General features: G+C 36.7%; 1 protein-coding gene across 3 annotated transcripts in view; it reads right to left on the bottom strand.

The window, feature by feature from the left end:
* Positions 1–27,276, bottom strand: part of LOC149155519 (transducin family protein / WD-40 repeat family protein) — a 440,469-nt gene that overhangs the window by 333,239 nt on the left and 79,954 nt on the right. For 2 of the 3 annotated variants that reach the window (XM_089445674.1, XM_089445675.1), the window contains exons 3-4: positions 22,089–22,192; positions 21,604–21,672 (exon numbers count right to left, since the gene is read on the bottom strand). In XM_089445674.1, the coding sequence (XP_089301800.1) occupies positions 21,604–21,672; positions 22,089–22,192 (173 nt within the window). The remainder of the gene's footprint in view (positions 1–21,603; positions 21,673–22,088; positions 22,193–27,276) is intronic. The other variant, XM_089445676.1, reaches the window with a different exon arrangement.

Raw genomic sequence — 27,276 nt, forward strand, 5'->3', positions numbered from 1 at the left:
TTATTTGCCCTCCCCCTCGCTAATACTCTTTTACAAAATAGGACATACACCCTATGTCCTAGGAGATCCCTAAAAGAGGTCCCCCTTGTGATGGACTCAGCTACATAAAACCATGTACATAGAAAATCCAATTTGAAGAAGGCAGAGAATAAGGAAAAAATGGAAATCCGTAAAGGAAAACAAGCATCAATTTCAAGGGCCCTTAGAGCATGTGATTATTGTATGATTGGTGCCCCATGAAAATACTCTCTTTCAATTCTAGCAACATCAGCTACGACATTTGCTTTTCCCTTCTTGTGTAATATTTCTAAATCGAAAGCTGACAACTTCTACATCCACTTCTATTGTTTTCTTGATAAAGCCTTTTTCTGAAGTAAGAACTGAAGAATGTTGTGGTCTGCTCGGATTGAAAATTTACTTCCAAGCAAATATTGGAACCACTTCGTCAAAGCATGTATGATGGCGAGCATCTCCTTTTGGTATGTTGATTTTAAGCCTTCTTGTTTATTAAGTTTCCTACTCTCAAATGTTATAGGGTGCTTGTCCTGCATTAATATAGCTCCAATTTCAAACCCAAAAGCATCACATTCGACTACGAACGGTTTGGAGAAGTCAAGAGTTGCTAGTACTAGTGTGGTTGACATCACTTCCTTTAACTTCTCAAAACACTTGTCTGCTTGGCCGTTCCACTGAAAAGCATTCTTCTTTAACAAATTGGTGAGCAGTGTTGTCAGATGTGCATAATTTTTTATAGATCTTTTGTAATACCCTGTTAAACCTGAAAATCCCCTCAGCTTAGATATGTTCTTGGGTTTGGGCCATTCTTTAATTGCCTTGATTTTGTTGGGATCCACTTGGACTCCTTCCCTCGATATAATATGTCCTAGGTATTCAACTTCCTTCTGCCCAAACGTACATTTTGATAGCTTGGCGTAAAACTGGTTCTTTTCCAAAACAGATAACACTTCTTCTAGATGTTTGAGATTTTCTTTCCACGTCTTACTGTAGACTAGAATATCATCGAAGAAGACTAATACAAACTTTCGTAGATAAGGGTGAACAAGCGCATTCATGGTTGCTTGGAAGGTGGTTGGTGCATTAGTCAATCCAAAAGACATGACTTTGAACTCGTAATGCCCTTCATGAGTCCTGAATGTTGTCTTTTCAACGTCTTCTAACCTTACCCGTATTTGGTAGTAGCCTGATCTTAGATCTAACTTGGAAAAATATTTTGCACCGTGTAACTCATCTAGCACTTCATCAATGAACAGAATCGGAAACTTATGTTTAATAGTGATTTTGTTTAACCTCTATAATCTATACATAATCGGAAAGATCCGTCCTTCTTTTTGACCAATACTACGAGTGCAGTGTATGGACTTCAGCTCTTCGTAATGATTCCATGCTTCAGCAGGTCTTGTATTACGCGTTCTATTTCTATCTTGTGGTGATGGGGATAATGATATGGCTTAACATTAACTGGTGTTGAGTCTGGTTTTACTTCAATAATGTGTTCAATTTTCCTTTCCGGGGGTAGCTTCATTGATAGATCTTGGAAAACCTTCTCATATTTCTAGATCAAGAATGAAATCTCTGATGGTTGATGAGTCCCTTCTGTCGATAGTAATTCCAAGTGCTGACATAGTGCAACAAATGTTGGTGCCACCTTGCAAATAAGCTTCTTCATCTGTTGAGCGGAGATGACTTGTGTTGGTGGTGCCTGAAACCCGAACAACTGATATTTCCTTCCATCCCATTTGAATCTAATGAGTTGTTTTATGTGATTTGTTGAATATGTGCCTAGTGTTCTTAACCACTGTACACCCAAAACAACATCTACTCCTCCTAGGGGAACCGTATAAAAACTGGACTCCATTACATAGTCTCTTAATTGCAACTTAACCTTATGGCACTTGCCCACTCCATCTATATGTTTTCCATTTGCTACCATAACTTTTAAGTCTACCACTGGGTAAGCAAAGATGTTCAGTCATTTTGCAGCATTGACATCTACAAAGTTGTGTGTACTTTCTGAGTCTACTAGAACGATAACACTTTGCTTCTTGATGTGACCTTTAAGCTTCAACGTCTATGGTTGAGTTATCCTTGTGATGGCTGCTATGGAAATTCGTGGCATATCGTCTTCTGATTTTGGACCAGGGTTTGCATTTTCTTCATTTTCCTCCTCATCAGAGCTGTCCTTTGAAGATTCCTCTTCTTGTTCAGTGTCACAGTTGTACAATTTTTGTGTTGCGCACTTGTGTCCTGCGTAATACTTGTCTCCGCACTTCCAAAATTTGCCATCCTTTTTCCTTTCGACATTAGATTGTTGTTTCCCTTCATTTCGCAATGGTGGTGGAACGTACTTGCTATTATTTTCTGACAAGGGTTTACCTGCCTTCCCCTTGGAATAGTTGTTAGTCATGTCGTTACTGACATATGGTGCTTTGTGAAGTTTATATTTCTGCTCGATAATTATGGCTGCGTGTCTGGCCTCCTTAATGGTTTTGGGTTTATGCAATTTTAATTCTTCGTGAATGTAATCTTTGAAGCCACAACGGTATATTTTTAGCAGCTCCTCACCTGAGAACCCTCTCTGCCTTACTGCTAATACTTCCCATTCGTGAGTGTTCACTCACTAATCCTTTTTGCTTCAGGTGAACAAATCTCTCGTAGACATCATCCTCCTCATCATGAAACCTTTTTAACAGAGCGTTTTTAAAGTTTTGCCAATTGAACAAGCAACCCGTGCATTTAGATGACCACCACAAAAACCAATTGTACGCTTTTGCTTCTAAGTAGTTGGATGCAATAATGACTCTTTTTTGTTCGTCGAGCGGAGGGTTTGCTAGAAAAATTGCATCCATCTTATTTACCCATACAATGGCGCCTTTAAAGTTCTTACCATCATACTTAGGTAATTCATTTTTTATTTTAAGATGGTTCCTTCCAAAAGATTGAGTATAATATTGGCTTCCTTCGAAGTGAATTTGGGGTACTTGTTGCTTCTCAAGCTTCAAGAACTCATGCTCTAGAGAAGTCTCACCTTCTGGAGTCTGGGGACTCTGTGTCGCTGAAGGTGGATCAGTCTCTCTAAAGCGCCGACTCATCAAGTTTTTTAAGAGATATCGTTGACCATCTGGTCCTGCTTACTTACTGACTTCTCAACATTATCCAAGCATTTATTTAGCTTGTTGATGTCCTCTTGAATATTTTTCATCTCGACATTGTTGTTGGCCGCCATTTTGTTTCAATTTTTTCTTGAAGACCCAATTTTTTTTCTTCAAATAATATTTTTTTTAATTAAACTTGGTTATTATAGTATATAGTTTTTAAATAGTCATATAAAATCGAATTTATTTTGAAACTGAATAGTCACACAGATCCGCTTAAGTCACAACAGTTGACCGTGAACTCACCCACGCAATTTCTACGGTGTTTAACCCCATATTTTCTCTGCGGCTCTTGTTGCGTCCCGCCTACCTGCAAACAGCAAGTGTAAGTGCCCTGTGGAGCAATCGACCACCACAGAATACCCTGTAGACATCCCTTCGTTGCAGTCGTTATATGTTTTCGACAACGCTTGCTCCTCCCGTTAACTTGTTTCCTCGAACCGTGGCTCTGTAACCTTGTGAACAGCTTTGATTTTGACAGTCCGTTGTTGCGTGGACTTGCGCTGGCAGTTTACAGCACTAACATAACCACAGCATCCACGTCCGGAGCTTGTTCACCCATGGAGCCAAGAACCCAGCGAATGTCGCCTGTCGACCTGCAGCAGTGAAACAGCAAACACGCTGGTGATGGGAGGCCCGTAGGGCCTGATGGCCAAAAGGATGCCTTGGTGTCACCAGACGAGTTCTAGCTCTGATACCACTATTAGAATTAAATTCTAAATTGTTGTAGACTGTAATAATACACCAGATTTCTAAATGTAATATATTTATTATTAATTGATAAAATTTGAATGATGTTTACAAGGCTGAGGCGATTCTCCTTAAATAGGAGTTGACTGGCCATGCCTAATCTGAGAGACATGTCCTTTGGGGACTAATGTCTCTTCATTTAGCTAATTATCTGTTAATTAACTTATCATAATTAATAGAAGCATACCTAGAAACTAGAGCAAATGTCTTCTCATAGTCCACTTCCTCTCTTTGGGAGTGCCCTCTTGCCACAAACCTCACTTTAAACTTCTCAATGCTAACATTCATGGAATGCTTGATCTTGTAGAAAACTCACAACTGACTTCTCCTATGGTCTTGGCAACATGTCCCAAACATCATTCTTCATGATGGAGGTGCACTCCACCATGGCATCTCGACATACCCACTAGTATATTGCTTCTTAAACATTGGAAGGCTCGGAATCTAGAATGTTGTTAATTGATGCCATCTAAAATCTCTTCCTCAAAGGTTTGCTCTATAAATGTGCTCCTAAAAGTCTCAACACTTATCTAAGAATCCCTCAATGTTTGAGTAAACCATAGAGGTCTCTTAATAGAAGTGCAAGGGGCTACAATCTCCCCTTTTCCACTTGAAGGTAGTTGTACTAGTTAGAAAATTTTAAGCTCAACCTTCGTAACTTTCTACTCCTCATCCTCTATCATTATGTCCAGAATCTTCTTAGACCTATGCTCATTGCTTGGGAAAGTATCCATAGCATGCTTGCCAAGCATGCACCCTTTGCATACACCATGCTACTCAACACTGCACTCTGCAAACCATGTGAATATTTCCTAGAAAATAGGCCACACCTTGTGATGTAGGTGTCCCTTCCTCCAATGCCATGACTCGCACAAGTTGTCATTGTTATGCACCAGGGCTCAAACAAGTTCAACCCCACAACTTGTATAAATTACCTTCTCTAAACCCTATTACCTACGCTAAACCTGGGCTAGATTTCTTTGGTTCAATGAGTACTTGTTGGTTTTGGAACTTAACTACAAAGCTCTTATGTTTCATAATTGAAACTAAAAGCAAATTCAACCTAAGACCTGGGACAAACAAGGCATTGTAAAAATCTAAATATTTACCTAACTCAAGCTGGAAGGGAATACTACCAACCCCTTCTACTGAGCACTTGGCATCATCAACCAAATCAATCGATAATCTTAAGTCCTACTTCTTCAGAGTAGAAAACAATTGTCACACTAATGTCATATGTTGAGATACCCTACTAGACACATACCATGCATCCTTTGTTGCCTCATCTTACCCTTGTTCTTCTCTGGACTCTATGACACATAATGGTCGAGCTTAGGACAAAAAATATACTTGATTTTACTCAAGTCATCTCCTAGTTGTGAGGTTGAATACTCACTCTTTACCTTACCCATGTTGGGTCCTTTAATTCTACCCTTGTTTAAGGGACCAAATAGAACAAAGTTCTTGGCCTTTGATTCCATTTGATTCTCCTCCAAGATACAATCATCCCAAAGCCTCTCAAAGTTGAGATAGTGTTCCCAAGCGCAAATAGATTTGGAAAATGGTTCCCATTGCTAAGAATCCATTAAATGCCATGTTCACTAGCTTTGCATCTTCAACCTCCCCCCCCCCCCAATTGCCACCAACTGATCACAAATTTGTGTGACCTTCATAAGTTAATTGGAGACTATGCCTAATTTGAACACTGTCACCACAACATCTAGCAAGCCTGAAGCAAAGCCCCATTAGGCGAAACCAAACTTGATGGAAACAAGAGAAAGTGTTGCAATTGTCACCTCAACAACCTTTCTCCTACTCTTTAGTGGTATTTTACCACAAAGAGGTGTCCCTAAATCACCTATAGGATATTCAGTTACTATGGCTCAAGGTGGTAGATACAAGGTCCATAAGGTGGCATAAAATATCAGCAAAGCCTAGAAGGCCTAGAAGTTTTATACTAAGTTTGAAGTACTATATTCCTAGACCAACCTGATCATTGTTATAAGTTAGGGGTTTGTTGATTTGCAATGATAGGGTACATGATGTCATATAATAGCCAAAGAAAAGGCCTTTCAATGGGTAATCAACAAAATGAAGTAAGGCCTTCCAAGAGACACCAAGGATTAGGGTTTATCAAGAGGATTTTATGGCTGAAAACATGCATAAGCAACAAAACAAAGATGATATCAGCCCTAAAGAGGAAGGTTTCACCATGCAACAATCCTAGATTTTGCTTTTAAGTTATTTAATGATGCAAATCCTACTTAATGAACCACAAACATCAAATTTAAATTCACTTTTATGAAATTTTTCGCCTAAAAACCCTAGCTGCTAACCTTAGATGTCTAGGAACAAGGTAAAGAAGGAGTTTATTTAATTCAATGGATGATCAACACAACTTATGATTAGTGCCTTATCCTAAATGGGATAAATGGAGTCTTCTAGGGCTAAGTTCAATGAGAACAATTTTGATGGAGTAAGGGGGGATGACTAGGGCATTAAATATAAGGAATGCACAATCAGAGTTTCCTTATAGGTTTCAAAGAGGACAATTTTGCATGATATAATGGAGCAAGATTTCAAGATAGATTTAGTATTTAATCATGGCACAAGATAGAAGCCCTACTACATAAATACAATATGCAAAATATAGAACACAAAGCATGAAAATTACAAGACTCTCCAAAGAAACACTTCATTCAATCCTAGGAAAACATCTCCACACAAATTTCCATCTCCAAGATAATTCGCACAATAGAAAAGTCACATTGCAACCCAAGTAGCAAAAAAGGACTAACTTGTACTTTCTTTTAAGAGAAGAGTGACAAATGTGTGATCATCCAAAATGAAATAAGGAAACCTCTATTTATATGAGGCTTAACCACCCTTATTTCCATTATATTACAAGAAAAGCCCTAATACAAGTTTGCTTGGGTGTTAAACAAGTGAGGGGTTACAAGCCAACCTCATAATAGCTCAAAACATAACAAATAATGTCAAAATAGCCCACACGTATGGGAAAATAGGGTCCTCCACTATGACATCATCCTGCAAGGGTGCTCAAAATGCCACAAGCAAATGACAAATACGTCATGAGTGCTCAATACCCCAAGAAATAGCTCAAAGTCCATGGGTATGCCTTCAAAACCATGAAGACAATACAAAGGTGCCCTATGTCACCCTTCTAAGGGAAAAAGGGGTGACATGGCACCATCATGCTCAAACATTGGGGTTCACCAGTGATGTGCAAGCCCTCCCCTGTCATCTCAAGGATAACCATCATACTCCGAGATCTAGACCAAGCAACACCCATCAAACAACGTCAAGGCCAGCCTAGGGGTGTCTTGGGTCCATCTAGGCACATCCTCAATAAATCCAACACCAAGCCTTATTGGCCCAGCGTTTCAACATTTGAGGGTACTCATGTGAGTCAAGTACCATATGGAACAATTGCATAGCCCAAAGCTCTGCTCTTGATGGGGAAAGCTACATCATCAAGGTCAGAAAATCTCACATAACTAGGTTAAATAGCCTCTGGAATGGTGCTGAATGGGATGAGAATCATCTCTCAAGACCACCTGACAAAACCTTACTCAAAATCAAGTGAAATCATCAATCATTAGGGACATTAACCATAAATGCATCATAGTGGACCATACAGAACGTTAGGGGCACAGCAATACTTCATACAAAGCTCACCTTCAAATGTCTAACTAGATAAGGTCACGTCAACAAGTTACCTCCTCATATTAGGGATAGTTCGGTCAACAACCCTATTAAGCATTTCTAGCCCCCAAGTGGAAGTGGCATGTCCCAAGTTAGCCCATCCATCTATAGGTATGTGTGATAATGATGGTTATGAAGTGGAATAGGCTTCAAAGCAAGGTGCCATAGCAATGCGACCAACTAATGGAGGTCTGATATCCTGAATGTATAGATGTAAGGAGGGATCAATCGTGGAGGCATGAGTTACCCCTTTCTTTGGCTTGCTTTTTCCACCCCTCTTGTGTGCCTTTTATTTTTTTATTATTTATCTTTATTTGGGTGCATAGCTCAAGAGCCCAAGCTTGCTTTTGAGATTTTCCATTAACCCCTTAGGACGAGTCAGTTTATTGCTCATCAAGGTTGGGACAATACAAGAGTTCATTTATATGGAGGAACCATCATGTGCTTAAGGATTTGTTCCCCAATATCATCTTCATATTTATGTCCTGACTCTGGAAAAGACTAACCAGGGCATCGAACATCTCATTCATTGTCTTCTTCTTACACAAATGATTGATTAGATGATCCTTTATGGCATCCAACATCATCCACATGGCCTACAACTATCGTGGATTTGTAGGTGGAGTCTCAGCATCCTTGACGATGTCCCATAGTAAGAGTGTTCCATGCTAGAAAATTTGATGCACCGTGCAAGTTGTCCTCAAACCTAAGGCATGAACTGCTATCTATGAGATCTACTGCACAAACTCCCAAAACAGAAAATTGTATTTTAAACCCTCTAACTGGTAGTCCTTTTCCCAACAGCTGATTTACCAAGACAAATTCTTGAGAATCTCAATCCGTACGTGACTACTATCCTTATGATCTCAATCAAACAAGGAGATTGTTGAATTTAATTAATGTTGAAACTGAATTTCAAACCATAGCATCAACCACACAATAGCTAAAAATATAATAATGGAAGCATAAAAGTTAGTTTCACACATACACATGTAATTACTTCGTCAAATCAACTTTTCATTCCTTTAAAAAAATTTCAAGGAAACCTCGAAATGCTACCCAAAAAAAAACTGAAAACTACCCTAAAAAATATCATAAAACAATATCTGATTCATAGATCCATATACTTAGAAACTGGTTTTCACCACTTGTTCAAATCTGGAAATTACCCTAAAAAATATCATAAAACAATATCTGATTCACAGATACATATACTTATAAACTGGTTTATCTACATTGGACCTAATTGGTGTATGAAGCATCACATCTAAGCATTTCCTAATGTGTTGAGCACTTTACTTTTCAGAGTCGTATCTTGAATGGGGTTTAATTCATTGGTCGTATTGATAAGTAAATCTCTGCATCATATATGTATCATCATTAAAATTCAAGATTTACTTACTAACTATAAGGCTCTAAATTGATAAATCTTCTAGACTTGATTTTACTTTATCATTCTCATCTACGAATACCCCACTTGCACTTAAGAGAGCTAGCCAAAAGTGAAAGGAGAACTTACATAAGGTGACAGTAGTACTCTGCCTAGGCTTACCTCAAAGATACATATATGGATGAAGGAATTTTTCCACTTAGATGTGAGTTGTTGAGGTAGCACTAAGCACAGATTTTACCCTTGTTGCAAATTTGTCTGTACACAGAATAACTGAAAAAAACAAGTAGGAGAGCACATAAAGCTGAAGTTTTCCAAGCACAAAGGTGTCATTTTTATTTATAAAGAAGAGCATCTAAATTTAAGTCCACGGTGATCCCAAAAGGGATGTATAGGGCCGAACATTCCTGATCATGCCTTTGAAAATGGCAGTCATCTTTATAATCTCAAAAGTTACCAATGTAAATGGTCGAGGCAACTGCTGACCAACTAATGACAATACTATCCTAATCAACCTAAATTATTTCCAACTTCATGTGCTCGGATTATAATGTCAACGGGACATAGACACTGAATAATAAAGAAAAAATCCATCACAACGATATATTGGGCTAACATTTGTTGACACCTAATCACCAGGATTGGGTGAATGAGTAACTGATGTAAATAAATAATAAGAAATATGAATAGACACCGGGAGATGAAGTGAACAGTCTCTCCCTCATGTATATAATAAAGATCAACCTGAATGAATAAATGAATTGATTTGAAGAGGAGTTACTGCCTGGTCTGACATGGTATCAGAGCCAGCTCCCGAAATTAGCTTTTGTGTAACTCCTAGTGTCAGTTTCCTGCCTATATTCTGCCTGGTTGCCTGAAGCCTGCTCCAGGCAGTGTCATATACGTTCTAAAATCTGCGCCCTCTGTCATATGCATTTTAAAATTTGGCGCAGTTGATGTTTCCGTTGTAGTGGTATATGAATCGACCTCGGCCTCCCTCCATACGCTGCTGCTCTTTCCCCACCCTCCATACGTTGTTGTTCCTGGTATCTTGATGCTGCTCCAAATATGCTGTGTTGAGAGTGGGATATCAACCCACGCCGTTTCAGACCAGAACCTTAATCTGGTGTAAACGCTGGTGTTTCAGGGCAGTGATCTGCCACCGCATCTCTGCTACTTTCACTCATTGTATCTATTTGCATAAGATGACCTCCTTTAGCTCTTATCCGAATACGGGGTGATCGACTTTCTGTTTCTGATCCAATTTGCTTGGCTACCTGTCTTGAAGATTTCGAAGATCCTGATTGTCTTGATTTCCTATCAATTTCAGGCTTCTTCCTTTGAATTTTTGCTGTAGAACAACTTGGGTGGCTATTCTTCACACTGTTAAGAATCTCTTTAGAAGACTGTTGATTTCGTGTGGAAGGACTTGAAACTGGGGATAATGGACGAGGCCTACCTGATTGTTGATCCTTGAGGGCTCTATTGTTGCCCATAGTTGATCTCTTGGTGCTTGAACTTCCAGCCACATGCACCACCCTTGGTCCACACATCAATGTCAGCGCCACGCTCATCACCACGCTGAATGTCCACCAACGGAAGCATAGTGCAGAGGAGTGGCTCCACGGAAATTCGGGCCCAACGTTGATGCATCCAACTACTTTGTAGACAGCCTTTTGTTTTTCTCAAGCGATCGACTCTCGTTGTTTTTTGCAATATGTTTTAATACATATTAGAAAGTTGTTAGTGTATAATTCTATGCGGTAAAGAACAAAAAAAAAAAGTGGCGCCAAACATTGAACTGCTAATCTGCGCATAAAATGGAATTCAGTTAATGGTAGAGGATAATCAGAAAGTTGATAGGATAAATGGATCATTATTTGTTGCAGTGTTGGTCTGCCTAAATGTTGGTTGTGCTCCAAATGGATTGGAACTTGGTTGTCTGACATGATATTATTCATTGTTTTCCAAAAGAAGCATTAGAATATTTGTGCAGCTTGTTTCTTGGTTTTCATAAGAATTCAGAATATTGCTACTACAGTGCATTTTTTTCCATCAAAAGCAGAAGTTTTTTTTTTATAGTATGCATTCAATCATATCTATTGTGGGAATAGTTCTCACTGGCAAGGAGAACTATCCTGAGTGGTCCCGGATGATAAAACACACCCTCATTTTCAATGAGTTGTGGAAAGGAGTGTGTATTGGAGACGGAGACAAAGAGCCAAAACAACCTACCTCAGACAAAGAGCTCGCCATTTGGGAAAATAAGAACAGCAAAGCCTATGCATTAATTGCAACATCTATAAGTGAAGAGGTGAGTCGCCATATTTTTCCATTTTCAACTGCTTTCGAAGCCTTACAAAAGCTGAAAGAACTCTATGACTCACATTCTGCACTTGAAGTTGTTCAATTCATGATTAAACTCTTCACTCTCGAATTGCAAAATAATAATCCTCTTGCTCTTGCATCCGAAGTAAAATCTATAATGCATGATATCAAAGCCACTAAGGTTGAATTGGATATTCCTCTTATCGCTTTTCTCAAGGCACTTTATCCTACTTACTCCAATTATCTTGAGTCATTGCAAGCAAATGGAAATCTCAAAGATATTACCTTTGACTCTCTTGTGAAAAAATTTGTTGAAAAAGAAAAAGCTTTTGGAAAGAAGATAGCCCCTGAATCTTCTGAAGAGGCTGTGTGCCTTGCTCATAAAGAAAAGAATCTTGCTCAAGATTCTTCCAGAGGAAGAGGTGGTCGAAGAGGAAGAGGAAGATATTTCAGAGGCAGGGGGGCAAACACTCTCAAGGAGAAAAGGCATATTTGCATTGCATACGCTGCAAAAGAAATGGATCACATGATGCCTCTACATGCAAATTACCTTGGGACAAAATTGAGTAGCAAAGAAACCAACCCAAAGGTAAAACTAATGACACAGACAAAGGTAAAGCACCTGAATCCGCTCATTATGTTGTGGCACAATGTAATATCGGAGTAAATGAAGATTTATTTAATGCTTCACTTGCTTCTTGGAAAAATGATTGGTTGCTTGATTTAGGAGCAACTTGCCACATGACTCATAGAAAGGATTTTTTTAAAGAATTTACTGAAAATGTTGATGGAACAATATACTTTGCAGACCAATCAAAAAGCAAGCCATCAGGGCTTGGCACAATCAGGCTTAAATTGCCTGGTCTTCCCGACTTCCTTCTGCATCATGTTCTATATCTCCCACAGCTGAAGAGAAACTTGCTATCCTTGATCCACATCTGCCAACAACGTCACTCCATTCATATGTTTGATGGCAAGCTTGAAGTGAGAAAAGCATCTGACCACTCACTTGTCATGAGGGGAATAGAAGAAGAAAGGCTTCTCAAGCTACAAGGTACCTCTGCTCGTGCACAACATTTTTCATACAATTCTCATTATGAAGAAGGTACACTTCCATCAAGTTTATTATGGCATGCTAGATTTGGACATTTGAACTATGACAGCCTCCGCTTGTTGAAGAAAAATGGTGTTTTTAAATAATGAATCCATACAGGTGAGGATAGTTTTAGGTAGAGGAGGAATGACCTGTTGTAGAGTTTTATGAACCCAACGTTTCGAACTACCAAGTGAATCCATCATCAGGGGAGGATGCGTCAATAGATATTCTTAAGATCTTAATGATGTATCCAAGAGCTATAATTAGTGTATATATATAAGTTATTAAACAAAAGAAATAAGAAAATAGGTCGGCTCTTATCTTTTTATAAAATTAATTAATTAAATTATTTATTATTATTATTATTATTATTTTTAATTAATTAATTAATTTATTCAAGGGGATAACTTAATCGAATAATTTTATTATTTATAGAATTAATTATTATGTTTATTAATTCTATTTTAAATAATTGGTTCAATTGATTCATTAATTTGTTTAAATAATAAATTAATTTGTTTGATTAATCAAATTAATTAATTTAATTATGTATTCTTTATTAATATGTTTATTCATTTATTTACATTATTAATTTATTAATTTGATTAATTAATTCATTAATTAATAAGTTTACAGGGATAAATTAATTACTTATTTTTCTATTTCTTGAATTAATTATTAGGTTTAATACTTTTATGAAAAAATAATTTTTATTTTTTTTTATTTTTTTTTATTGATTAATTACTATGTTTTACTAATTAACTAATTTTTGATAGTTAATTAAACGAATAGATTAGTTAACAAATTTATTATTTATTATTTTCTAATAAGTTTATTAATTTAATTTAATGTACTTATTTCTTTGTTTAATTATTTATTTATTTGATTAATTTGTTTTATTTGCTTTATTTTTTTATTTTTTTATTTTTATTTTTTTATTTTTATTTTTTTTATATTTTATTTTATTTTTATTTTTTTTGTTTTAGTGAGTTATTTATCTATAATTTCTAGAGTTTATTTATTATTATTATTATTATTTTATTTTTTTTGAAGTTTTGAGTAATTACACCTATATGCATTCTATTAGTTATTTTTTTAATGATATCAAATGATTATATGTGAAGAAATCTATTACTAATTTATGTTTATGATTGTTAATTAAATCTATTGTTTTAAGGAGGATATTACATAATTGATGATTTTATCATTTGTTTATTTTTATTTTTATTTTTAAGTTTTTTTAAGGGAACATAGTTAATTATTGGCTTTTAAGGTTTCAACCAGGACGATGGATTAAAACTAAGCAACACCTGGAAACCGTTACTTGAAACCTTAAAAGCCAATAATTAATTATGTTCCCTTGAAAAACTTAAAAAAAAAAAAAACAAAAACAAATAATAAAATCATCAATTATGTAATATCCTCCTTAAAGCAATAGATTTAATTAACAATCATAAACATAAATTAGTAATAGGTTTCTTCACATATAATCATTTGATATCATTAAAAAAATAACTAATAGAATGCATATAGGTGTAATTACTCAAAACTTCAAAAAAAAATAAAATAATAATAATAATAAAAAATAAACTCTAGAAATTATAGATAAATAACTCACTAAAACCAAAACAATAAATAAAAATATAAAAATATAAAAAAAATAAAAATTAATTAATTAATTAATTAAGCAAATAAAACAAATTAATCAAATAAATAAATAATTAAACAAAGAAATAAGTACATTAAATTAAATTAATAAACTTATTAAAAAAATAATAAATAATAAATTTGTTAACTAATCTATTCGTTTAATTAACTATCAAAAATTAGTTAATTAATAAAACATAGTAATTAATCAATCAAAAAAAATAAAATAAAATAAAAATTAATTTCTCATAAAAGTATTAAACCTAATAATTAATTCAAGAAATAGAAAAAGAAGTAATTAATTTGTCCCTGTAAACCATTGTTTTAAAAACCGGCCGTTTCGAAACCAAAACGGCCGAGTTGATCCGAGTTGGAGCAATTGGGAGTGACCTGGCCTTGGAAACGGTCCGGTTGGCCGAGTCACCCATGACTCGGCCGAGTCATTCAATGACTCAGCCAAGTCATGGGTGACTCGGCCAACCCGGCCGTTTCCGATATGACTCGGCCGAGTCACAATGGGACGGCCCTCCACACGTAAACAGCGTTAAAAATTTGTTTTTTTTGGGATTTTTAAACTGTTTAATGTTTGTTTTGGATCTCAAACTGTTATACCAATATGCTAAATGATTTTTGGGGTCCATTTCCCCCTCCCAAACCCTATTTAACACACCCAAGTGCTCTCATTCACTCACAGCAGTCTTATGCATTTGAGTGAGAGTCTTCTTTGAGAGTTAGTGAGCAGTTCTTGAGCTTGTTTTGGAGCAGCAGTGAGGAGTCTTGGAGGAGCATTGTAGCTGGAGTGAGGAGCTTCTTGGGCAGCCATTTGGAGCAGCATTGAGGAGCTGATTCTTGGAGCAAGCTTGAGGAGGCAGTTTGTGCCTGGAGGTATTTTTTTCCACCTCTATAAATCTGTTTTTGCTTAGTAAATTTTAGGTGCATATCTAGAAAGCTTAGAGAGTGTTTTTTGTCAAGTAAATGAACATTGAATCAATGTTTTTTTTTTTTTCATTTTCAGATTGTTTTCCTAGTCAAAAAATGGCACCTAGGGCAAGAGATCCTGCTTGGGCATATGTTGAAATGGTTGATAGTCAAATGCATTGCAAATTTTGCCATAGGAAAATTAAGGAAGGTCCTGGGGGCATTCATAGGCTGAAACAACACTTGGCAGGGATTAGAGGCCAAATTACCCCATGTACCTCACCAGAAATTGGGGAGATTAGAAAGAATTTGTTGGCCAGCTTTGAGAAATTTAAAGAAGAGAAGGCTAGGCAAAAAGACATACAAGCTGAAATTGGGAGGAAGAGGGAGATACAAAAAATGATGGCTACCAACCCCCACTATGATTTTGAGGGTTCTTCCTCTATCCCTCAAACTGAGGCATCCAACCCTTTCCGATATGTTCCTCCCTCTATTGGTTCTATTCAAGATAAGGGAAAGGGTAAAATGAATTTGAAAAAGGGTGATGTGACTATCAAAAGTTATTTCACTCCCTCCTCTCCATCAGATGCACATGGTCCTGAAGTTAGTAAAGGTCAAATTCAGCCCACTTTAGATGACCATTGGAAGAAAGAATTGAGGGAGACTGCTTGTGAGTACATAGCTAGATGGTGGTATGATGCTGATATCCCCTTTAATGCTGCTCGTTCACCATATTATGAGCCTATGTTTGATGCCATACATGTTGCTGGAAAAGGCTTCAAAGGCCCTAATATGCATGAGCTAAGGGGGTTTCGTTTGCAGAAAGAAATTCAATCCATTAATGAGTATTTGCAAGAGTTCAGGGACTCATGGGCAAGAACAGGTTGTACCATCATGTCAGATGGATGGACTGATCAAAGAAACCGTACCACCATAAACTTTCTTGTCTTCTGCCCACAGGGAACCATGTTTTTAAAATCAGTTGATGCATCTGATAAGGTAAAAGATGGCCACTTGTTGTTTCAGCTATTGGATCAGGTTGTTGAGGAGGTGGGGGTGGCTAATGTTGTTCAAATCATCACAGATAATGCCTCTAACTATGTTCTTGCTGGTAAACTGTTAGAGGAAAAACACAAGACCATCTTTTGGACCCCATGCGCTGCACATTGCATAGACCTCATGCTTGAGGATACTGGAAAATTAGATTGGGTCAAAAACACTGTAGATCATGCCAAAAGCATAACAAAATTTATCTACAATCATACATTGGTTTTGAGTCTCATGAGGAAACACACTGGAGGCAAGGATATTATTAGGCCTGCCATCACTAGATTTGCTACACATTTTTTGACATTGCAATCTATGCTTTCCCAACATAGAAACTTGCAAAAGATGTTTTCCAGTGATGAATGGAATCAAAGCAATTGGTCTAACAAACCAGAAGGCAAAGAATTGAAAAGGAAAGTCCATGAAGAAACTTTTTGGAGAAAGGCAGCAGAGATTGTGAAGCTTGCTGAGCCACTAGTTAAAGGTGTTGCGGTTGGTGGATGGGGAAAGGTTGGCTATGGGCTTCATTTATGAGGCTATGGATCAAGCAAAGGAGCAAATAAAGACAGCATACAAGGATAGAGTGGCAAAGTATGGGCCCATTTGGGCAATCATTGATGAAAGATGGAACAATCAACTCCATCGCCCTATACATGCAGCTGGGTATTTTTTGAACCCACGGTATCATTATAAAGCTAAGGAGTCAGAAGGTTTGAGGGGGGAAGTCAGAGATGGATTGATTGATTGCATTGATCGCATGATCCCATTGGAGTCTGATCAGCTGGAGATACATCGACAGGTCACAACCTTCAGCAATGCATCAGGTACCTTTGGGAAGAACCTAGCAAAGATTGCAAGAGAAGCAGATGAGCCAGGTAAACAAAAATTTCAATTTTCAATTTCTTAATGGTTTTACTTTTTTTATTAAAGTTTGTTAAATCATTTATAATTTGAAAGTTAGATATAATTTGTAATTTTGTTGAGCTTCAACTAACTCATAATTCATTACACTCCTATGTTTTTTGCAGCACAATGGTGGGAGGCCTTTGGTGGCCATTGCCCTGAATTGCAAAGGTTTGCAATTCGTATTTTGAGTCAAACTTGCAGTGCATCTGGGTGTGAGCGCAATTGGTCTGTCTTTGAGAGGATTCACACAAAGAAGAGAAACCGTTTGGATCAAAAACGGTTGAATGATCTAGTTTTTGTCCAATACAACCTTCGGCTCAGACGAAACCATTTGCTGAACAAAAGACCTGATTCAGATCCCATTGTGTTGGAAGACATTGATCCAACATCAGATTGGGTAGTGGAGAGTCGTCCACCAGAGTTTGATCCTGATGAGGATCTTGATGTAGATATAGATATGGAGACATCAGTTGAACTTGAACATGTTGTTCAACTTCAGCCTGTTCAGTTGAATGCAGATCCCAATCCACCAGCCTCAGTCTCACAGCCAGCAAGGACTCCAGTTGTAGGTGCTTCCTCTGCTCAGCCACGACAGAAGCGCCTGCGCAGCCGCATATCTACTCTATCTCAGCTTGCATCTGCTGCACAGCCTGCTAGTGGTACTGGTACCACTTCTACAGTTGCAGTTGGAGACGATGATGATGAGGAGGAGCCATGGGGCCCCTTGTCTGACTCTGATGATGATGATCCAGAGATTGGTCGAGATGATCTTGGCTCCTCTGGCAGTAGCTACTAGCCAGTAGTAGTGTAGCTGCTAGCAGTGCTGCAGTAGTACTAGTATTGGAGTCTAGTCACCATCACAGTTTACTTTTGTTGTAGAGGCCATTTCTAGCCTCCTTGGTTATTTGTATTTTGTTTTGAGTCTTTGATCATGTATGACAGTTGACTATGTATTGCCATTGGGTACCATTTTGATATAATGGATTGGTTCATGAGCCTACTTTGATCATATGTTGTACTTGTCTTCCATCTATATTATAATACTGTGTGTTTGGATTCTGGAAACATGAATGAAAATCTTTAAAATTATGTTTTTTAATAAAAAAAATAAATATTTAATGTATTTTTTACAACGACCGAGTCATTGAAATCGAGCCGGCCGAGTCATTACCGTTTCAGAGTCGGAGTCGGAGTCGATCCTCGGCCGAGTAGGAGTTGGAGTCGGAGTTTTAAAACATTGTTGTAAACTTATTAATTAATGAGTTAATTAATCAAATTAATAATGTAAATAAATGAATAAACATATTAATAAAGAATATATAATTAAATTAATTTATTATTTAAACAAATTAATGAATCAATTGAACCAATTATTTAAAATAGAATTAATAAACATAATAATTAATTCTATAAATAATAGAATTATTCGATTAAGTTATCCCCTTGAATAAATTAATTAATTAATTAAAAATAATAATAAATAATTTAATTAATTAATTAATTAAATAAAAATATAAGCGCCGGCCTATTTTCTTATTTCTTTTGTTTAATAACTTATATATACACTAATTATAGCTCTTGGATACATCATTAAGATCTTAAGAATATCTATTGACGCATCCTCCCCTGATGATGGACCCACTTGGTAGTCCGAAACGTTGGGTTCATAAAACTCTACAACAGGTCATTCCTCCTCTACCTAAAAAAAAGGTGTTACTGGTTTGCCTACAATTCCTAGGAAACTCAAGCAATGTGATGCTTGCATTCTAGGAAAGCATAGCAAACAGTGTTTTCATGATTCACATTCAAGAGCACATAGAAAACTTGAACTCATTCATTCAGATTTATGTGGTCCAATGCTTGTTCCTTCTGCAAATGGAAATAAATATATGATGACATTTATTGATGACTACACCAAAATGTGTTGGGTTTATTTATTGAAGAACAAATCTGATGCTTTTCAAACATTCAAGAACTTTCATAAATGGATTGAAAATGATGTACAATCTCATATTGGCTCTATTCGCACTGATAATGGAAAAGAATACACTTCAAATGAATTTGAGAACTATCTTCGCCAACATGGGATCAAACATCAAACAACTATGCTTTATAATCCCCAACAGAACGGTGTAGCTAAAAGAATAAATAGGACAATCTTAAATATGGTGCACTCCATGATATTTTTCAAAAATGTAAAGTTGATGTTTTGGATTGATGCAGTTCTATGTGATGTATATATAAAGAATAGATGTCCATCTAATGCTATTAAAAACAAGACTCCATATGAAATGTGGTATGGGCACGTTCCTTCGGTAAAGCATCTCAGGGTCTTTGGTTCCACCTGTTATGCCTTGATACCAAAGGTACATAGAAACAAACTTGGTGCAAGAAGTCGTAAGTGTATCTTCCTGGGGTATTCAAACACCTCCAAAGCATACCGTCTCTATGATGAAGTCAATAAAAAGTTTGTTGTATCAAGAGATGTAATCTTTCTTGAATCATCCAAAACTGAGAATGTTGTTGAGCGGCAACTTGATCGCTTGGATAGATTCGCAAATGCAAAATCATTTCAAGAATTCGAAAATCAGATTCCACATCTTGAAGGGGGGTTCTTATACTAGATCAACATGTGGAATCTTCTTCTGAAGAACTCTCTCCCCCGCATGAAACTCCAACAACGGATGATGCTTTAAGTGATGTGATTGATAAAATTGGGAGACTCAATCTTGATTCAGTCCCAACTCAATCAACGGAGCAGCTTGGACCATCTAAGAAAGGTCCCCCAAAGTGGCTGATAAAGACACTTGAAAGTGTTCATCCTGATGAGTTTGAAAAGACAGGAACTACAAATTCAAACCAGCAAAATGGAGGTGATGTAGATAACTCTGATTCACCTGTTGATATGGATGTTTCTTATGATTGTGAATTGAATTTGTCTACAGATTTCGAACCAACATCCTTCAAAGAAGCTGCTTCTCATGATGAATGGAAAGAAGCAATGCAAAAAGAGTATGATGCCCTGATAAAGAATGGCACTTGGAAGCTGGTTGATCCTCGATTAGGAACCAAACCAATTCGCTGCAAGTGGGTCTACAAAAACAAGTATAAAGTTGACGGCTCACTTGACAAGCACAAAGCTCACATCCATTGAAGGAAAAGAATTTGAAGATGCAACAAAGTATAGACAGCTTGTAGGAAGTCTCAACTACCTAACTACTACCAAACCAGACATTTCCTTTGCTGTTGGAATCCTCTCCAGGTTTATGCAAAAGCCTTGTGAGGGACATTGGTCTGTTGCAAAAAGAGTTCTAAGGTACTTGAACGGAACTCAAGACTTTGGAATCAAGTATACACAGGTGGACCACTTCAGCGTGATTGGATACTCTGATTCAGACTTCGATGGAGACAAAGAAACTGGGGTATCTACTTCAGATTATGCTATGAGTCTTGGATCAGGAGCTGTCTCCTGGAGATCACGCAAACAATCAGTTCCAACAGATTTTACATCAGAAGCAGAATATGTAGCAACAGCTGAGGCAACAAAAGAAATTGTGTGGCTCAAGAAAATTCTTGAAGATTTGCAGGTAAAACAAGAACAATTGACTCCACTCATGATTGACAATACCTTGGCAATGAAGTTGGCCAAGAACCCAAAGTTCCATGATTGAACAAAGCACATCAATACTAAATATCATCTGATTCGACATCATGTTGAGGCCAAAACAATCCATCTCCGCCATTGTTCCACTAATGATCAAATTGCAGACATCTTCACCAAAGCGCTTGGAAGAGAAAAGCTTGAACGATTCAGAACGATGCTTGGACTCACCAACATCCCTTCAGATTAAGGGGGGGAATGTTGACACCTAATCATCAGGATTGGGTGAATAAGTAACTGATGTAAATAAATAATAAGAAATATGAATAAACACCGGGAGATGAAGTGAACAGTCTCTCCCTAATGTATATAATAAAGATCAACCTGAATGAATAAATGAATTGATTTGAAGAGGAGTTACTGCCTGGTCTGACAACATTGATAGCCACAACAAGTTAAACAAAGAGTTCAACAGAGCACTCGCTGATGGACATGAGTTTAGTCAATTTTCAGAAACTCTTGAATGAGTTCTTACTTTTCAAAATAAGCAGAGATTCTTCAAATTGTATGAGAAAGGAAAGAAACAACGCAGTTTAAGAAAGCATGCATGAAGAAAGAGAGAATAAAGACACCTACAGCTCACATGATAATTCCAGAGATGGTGTGTGAAGAAGCAACAGGATATTTTGATTTTACTTGCAATGTCGAAAGATATGGTTTCAGGGTAAACAGACAAATATGTTACATAAAAGTTACAAGACATCATATGAAGTCCAAGATTCCTTACATATTTACTCAGACTCGTTTGTTTTACAATTTTTCTCATAATGTTGAGGATCTCTGATAAAATAGTAGCCTAGAGAAGGGCTGGCTAGCTTTTATCATAATATGATAAATTCACTTCACTCACCATAGGCAGTGCAATAAAACAGGTCAGATTAATGGTTTGGATTGATATTGCACGTCTCCTCCATGCTTAAATCACCTCATAAAATTAATATGTATTTTATCTCAGATGTACCTGTGTGTCCTATAAAAGTATGAAGACATTTTGAACCTCTCCAGAGCTTCACAGTGGTATCAGTTGAGCCTGGCACAGTCCATGTGAATGACAAAAAAAAACACAATGCTTGTCAGAAACAAATGCTATCAGCTTTTGACCATTTTTTTACCTGACAATAAAAACTGAAGCGTACAACTGTAAAAAGTTGCAAGAGCCTATAGACATTCCATGCTTAGCAATGCGGACATCAGCAAGTGAGTTTTCTCAAAGCAGTTTAAAATAGCCCTACATCAAAATCCTAATACCAAAGAATAACCTTGCAAAATGTCCCAATTTCCAAAAAGTGAATGATCTCCCAAACTAAAACATGTCAGAAATCAGACATGCAGTTGAATGATAAAACTAGTCAGTTCACTAAAAGCGCATGAAATAGAAGAAAACTATACAAACGGTAATAAATGATTGGACGGGGTAGAATACAAAAAATGAAAATAAAAAGGCACCTGTAGCAACTTCTCCAGAAGGTAACTTCAAGATTGCCTGAATGGGTGCTTGATGAGCCGGCCAGGATTCAACAGTATCCCCATTCCTCCACCTCCTCACAGTGCTGCACGATTCATGAATACTTGTTAGATTCTGACAAACACTTCACATATTTAACTTAGAAACCTTCATAAAAGAACTACAGAGAATTATAAATCATGTGTATCTGATTATTCTAATTAGGAGCAGGGAAATAAGTTATCCATAAATACAAAAGAAATAATCAAGTGGAAGGCTCAAAAATTTTATGAATAAATTTAGAATATACCTTTAAAATTCTTCAACCAACATAAGTTAAAGATCATAAATAAATATAGAGACCCTTTATAAGCAACTACATGCATCAAATAGCAAAAAATGTAAAGATGTGTGTGAGTGTTTCGATGGAACTATCAAATGGCTTATCCTCTTCTTAAAATCATGATATCCAAGTTAGGAGAATTGCACCCTAAGCAGGTACAGAAAATTGATGTCCTTACAAAGCCAATTCCCATTTGAAAGATTTTTTGGCTTGAACACAATGCATTTTATTTAACAGCAGCAGCCATTATTCAGTACTTAAAATGAAATATTTCAATAGTGTAGATTGATGATAAGACTAAATCTATTAATTCTTGTTACAATAACAAGTTGTTTTTTCTAAGGCTGCAACTCACTACAGAAGAAATCAAAACAATTTAATGGTGTCTGAGAAGTAACCGGCACTTAAAGAATTAATGGAGCAGAATGAAGTGATTTTTAGACTATTAAGTTTTTGGGGTGGCAACAATTTAAGAACAATCATAGCCAACATATTAAAAACCATCCTAGAGCTTAAGAACCAAGAAAAACTCCAACATTCATTGATGTTGAGAGCAAAGCAACAAGACTCATGTCAAATGGCTCTCCATCTACATTAGGAATTTGTCATTAAGAGTAAAACATTCCATCATTAATTTATCCCTTTTAATGTAACTACGTAACATGAAAAGAAGCAATTGACCATTAACAAATAACATATGATTTTGTCATTTCTCAACACTAACTTGAGAGTGTTACTAGACATATTTGGGTTTACAATGTGTTTGTCAGTACGAAGGAAGCAATTGACCATTAACACATAATATATGATTTTATCATTTCTCAACCCTAACTGGAGAGTGTTACTAGAAATATTTGGGTTTACAGCATGTTTGTCAGTATGAAGGAGCAACCTTAGTGTAAGATCACATATCTCAACCTGCAAAGCATATACCTTAATCTACACTTATAATTGTAATTAATTGTAATCATAATAGTCCAACAGTCAACTATCTAAAAAAGGATCTGCAATTATCACAGTTTGACTTAGAGAAGCAAGCCCATGTCATATGGATCACAGGAACCATACATTCTGTGAATATCAATAAACTAAAGTGATAAAAAAAACAAAGGGTAGTCAAAAATATTATTTTCCGTGGCTTGAATTTAGATTTCATGTCTTTTTGGAAACAAAATCTGGAAAAACTGAAAGTGCTAACTGTTGGAAAATCAGAAAGGCAGAAAGATTTTCTCTTGCTGATAATTACTTGTGACTTCTTTGAGTTATTATTGGTTTTCTTATGTTCTTTTATCTTAGTTCATTAAGCAATTACCAAAACCGAAACACAAAGATCAAGGACACCAGATGTAGGCACACAGCCAGGGCAAAACCCCTATATAGGGGAAAACCCAGTCAAGTACTCGTCCTTCAGTAATTCAAATGAGATAGACTAAGACCCTAGAACAACAGACCTTCCTCCTCCACCAAATCAGCCTTCCAAGATGATTTAGTAGTCTCTTCTTATCCAGCAGCTTCAACCCAGCGACAATCCAGAAATTTCGGCTTCCCTCCAACAAAACTTCAACCCAGCTTCAAGACCACAATTTCAATCTAGCGATTTCAATAGCTTCAGCATAGCAGCTTCACAATTTTGACCTTGATGCAACAGCTTCTCAGCTTCGACCTTGATGCAGCAAATTCACAGCTTCGACCTTGATGCAGCAGCTTCACAACTTCAACCTCGATGCAGCTTCAAAATTCCGTTGCACATGTGAGAGAGAGAGAGAGACCCAAAAACATCAATTCCAGTTTCCTTCTTGAATTTTGATCTCTTTCTGCTGCCCAGCTACTACAATTCGAACTTGTGTGAGATATCCTCCAAATGAGTCGAGTTGCTGCTTATATATAGTTGTCTTAGGTGATCGAATTCTTCTAATGAGGTCGACTTGTCCTTCCTTGAGGCCAACTTGGTGGAAGAGGCCTAATTGACCTAATTTACATTAAAATAATTTTCTTTCTTAACAAATAATTCCCAAGAAGGGTTCTTCACATTGTGACATGGACAAGGACACTTAACATAAACCCTAGAAGTCTTCAATGGAGACGTTGACCTAAAAACAATTGACCCAAGAATGAAACCCATGCTTTAATAAGTCAATTTATTTAATAATAAAATTTCTTTTTTCTTTCTTTTGACAGATACATTTCAAATATAATAATGAAGACCGACACTAGTTACATTCTTCAACACTAACAGTAGTAACAACAGAAATAAAACAGCAGTAAATATAGTCCCTGCACCAGTAGATACAGAACTTACTACTAACACAAAAAATCACAGTAATTTACCAACAGTAAAACTAATATAAGAGTTCAACTGCATGAACAGCATGATATAAAGAATAATAACTAATAACACTTGAATGCATGCAAATCCTCAGGATATAAAATCTGAAACGACCTGAGAAGGTGTGGGTGCCAAGTCCAACTCATGCCAAACCCAAGGCAGTACGGATGCTGAACTTGGCACAAAAATTCTCTTCCAGATGCAATAGCACACTTTCAAAGAAGTCCCCCTTCTAAAGTCTTTTTACAGCGAAATCTAACAACCTAGTGGAAGGCTTCACTAGGTGACCTAGATAATGTGCAACACATGGGAGTGTCACCACTGTCATCTCAGCAACTACTCCCCCCTCTTTAGTGAAGAACACAATCCAACACAAGGAAGGCTTCCTTGGTAGGGCTTAAAGATCAAGTAACCCAAAGATCTTAAGCTAAGTGCCCCCTAAGGATCTTACAATGCAAATCCACCAGATGAAGGAATAGCAAATTAGGGTTTGAGGAAAATGAAAGAGTAAATTCCAGACTTGGATTCAAATGAGGTATGGATCAATCTACGTTTCCTGAACACACCAAATCAAGAAAATAATACTCAAAGCTGCTATAAACTAGGGTTTTATACCAGCAAATTGCAGCAAAACAGTAGTTTATAACAACAGCGAATTTAGCCATGAAAATAGTGATTAAACTAAGAGAACTAAAGGTTAAATTAGACAGTAAACTAAGAACAAAGTTGCCACAAGTTTTGATGGTTAGTAAGGCATAAAATAGCAAATAAAACCTTGACATCAACCCTAGAAAATGGCTGAAAATGCATGAACTTAAATTTTGATTTTCTAATGCACTTTTAAAAAATGTCTAACCCTAGAGCATATATCAACAAGTCATTATAAGCTGAAAATATAAGGTTTTGTTGTAATTTAATGCTATTTTACCATAAAATAAAAAAGAAAATTGATTTTTGTTTTTTTTGAAGAATGCCACAAGTGAAATATACTTGTGCCTTCTCAATCTAGGGCATATGGAGTTTACGATATGAGCAATTCTAGGGTTTATTTAGGGTGATTCTAAATTCAGACAAACTAGAGCAAATAAACTAACTTACCCTAGCGTTCGAGATTTAGGTTCTCAATTTTCTGGATGATTAATTAGAAAGAAAAACCTATCTCTATTCCTCATATACTTGGAGGAAGTGTTTAGTTCAACAAGGGACAATGAAGCAAATACCCAATAAACTAACTCAGTACAAGAACATTAATCCCATATAACATAATAGCAAGATAAAGCAAATCCAAGAAAAGAGATCACATCACATCACAAATCCATCAAAAGAGATCACATTACATCACAAATCCACCCAAGAGAAGTTCAACTAGGCCTCCATAGCAAACAAGAGAGAAGAATCACTAATCAAGAAAATGTATGATCCAACTGTGACTAAGAATCTAAGAGGCAAACCAACTGTCTATATATATTGGGGTAACCAAGTCAATTTACAGCTAACTTGCTTTAAAAGCCACTAACAACAAGTTATCCATGATACAAGGAGGATAGGTCATCAAGCTAATCCCCAAAGATAGCCAAAATAATGAAATAACATGAAAATAAGCCTCAATTAACCCACATGTGTGAGCAAAATCCTTAGTCTAGAATCCATGCTAGTCATCGTCAGGGTTTCTTCCCACCTCACCCTCTCTACCACACATGTTTGCAACAGTACTAACTAGCATAATAGAAGTGGAAGAGTTCAATTTCGATGGCAATTTACCCCATATAGCGAAAATATTATATTTGGACTCGGACTTTATGCGCATCCAACAAGAGAATTAGTCTCAGGCTCTTGACACATCCATTATATTGAAACTTCCACCTAGATTCCCTTTATCCCCCCAAGATCAATTGGGCAATGTCTCCTTTATTCCTCCACCAAGGGGTATTTTTTCCCTCCTCCGAGGCCCTGTCACTTTCTATTGTGTTCCAAAGCCCTCCATGCTTATCTCCCTCTTCCAACCTCGATATTCATCACTCTAGTTTAGGTGAGATTTTATCTTATTCCTATCCATTGAACAATCTTTCTCCCTGCCTATGTGTCCGACCTCCTCAGGTTCTCAGACCAAGTGTGTAAAATCTCATAAGGAGAAGGCCAAAATTGTTGAAATTATTAGCGAGAAAAGGGTTCCTTGATTTGTGCCTTAATCATAGGAGCCAGAACAAGCTCCTTGTGCATGACTCGAGTTCCTATAATTTAGGAATCAATCCCTAAAATTTACGACAAGTTAGATGTGTTGAAATTGAAAGTCGAGTTCTTGAGTTAATTGAGGAAAAACACAAGTGATTGAGTTTCAAGTGATTGACTTGAAATAGGACGAGTTGCATGAGCAATTAACTCATGCTAACTCAATCAATCACAAAATCATTCCTTAATTAGAAAACTCGCTAATTTTAACCATTCGAATTGCCTTGAAAAGGAGGATCGAAGGCACAAGTTTAATCATTGTTTTGGTGAGCATGAGTTGGTGAGACCAAGC

This window comes from Pinus tabuliformis, chromosome 9, assembly GCF_031772625.1.
Source record: "Pinus tabuliformis cultivar Carrire ecotype Pingquan chromosome 9, CPIR1, whole genome shotgun sequence".
Taxonomy (NCBI): Eukaryota; Viridiplantae; Streptophyta; class Pinopsida; order Pinales; family Pinaceae; genus Pinus; species Pinus tabuliformis.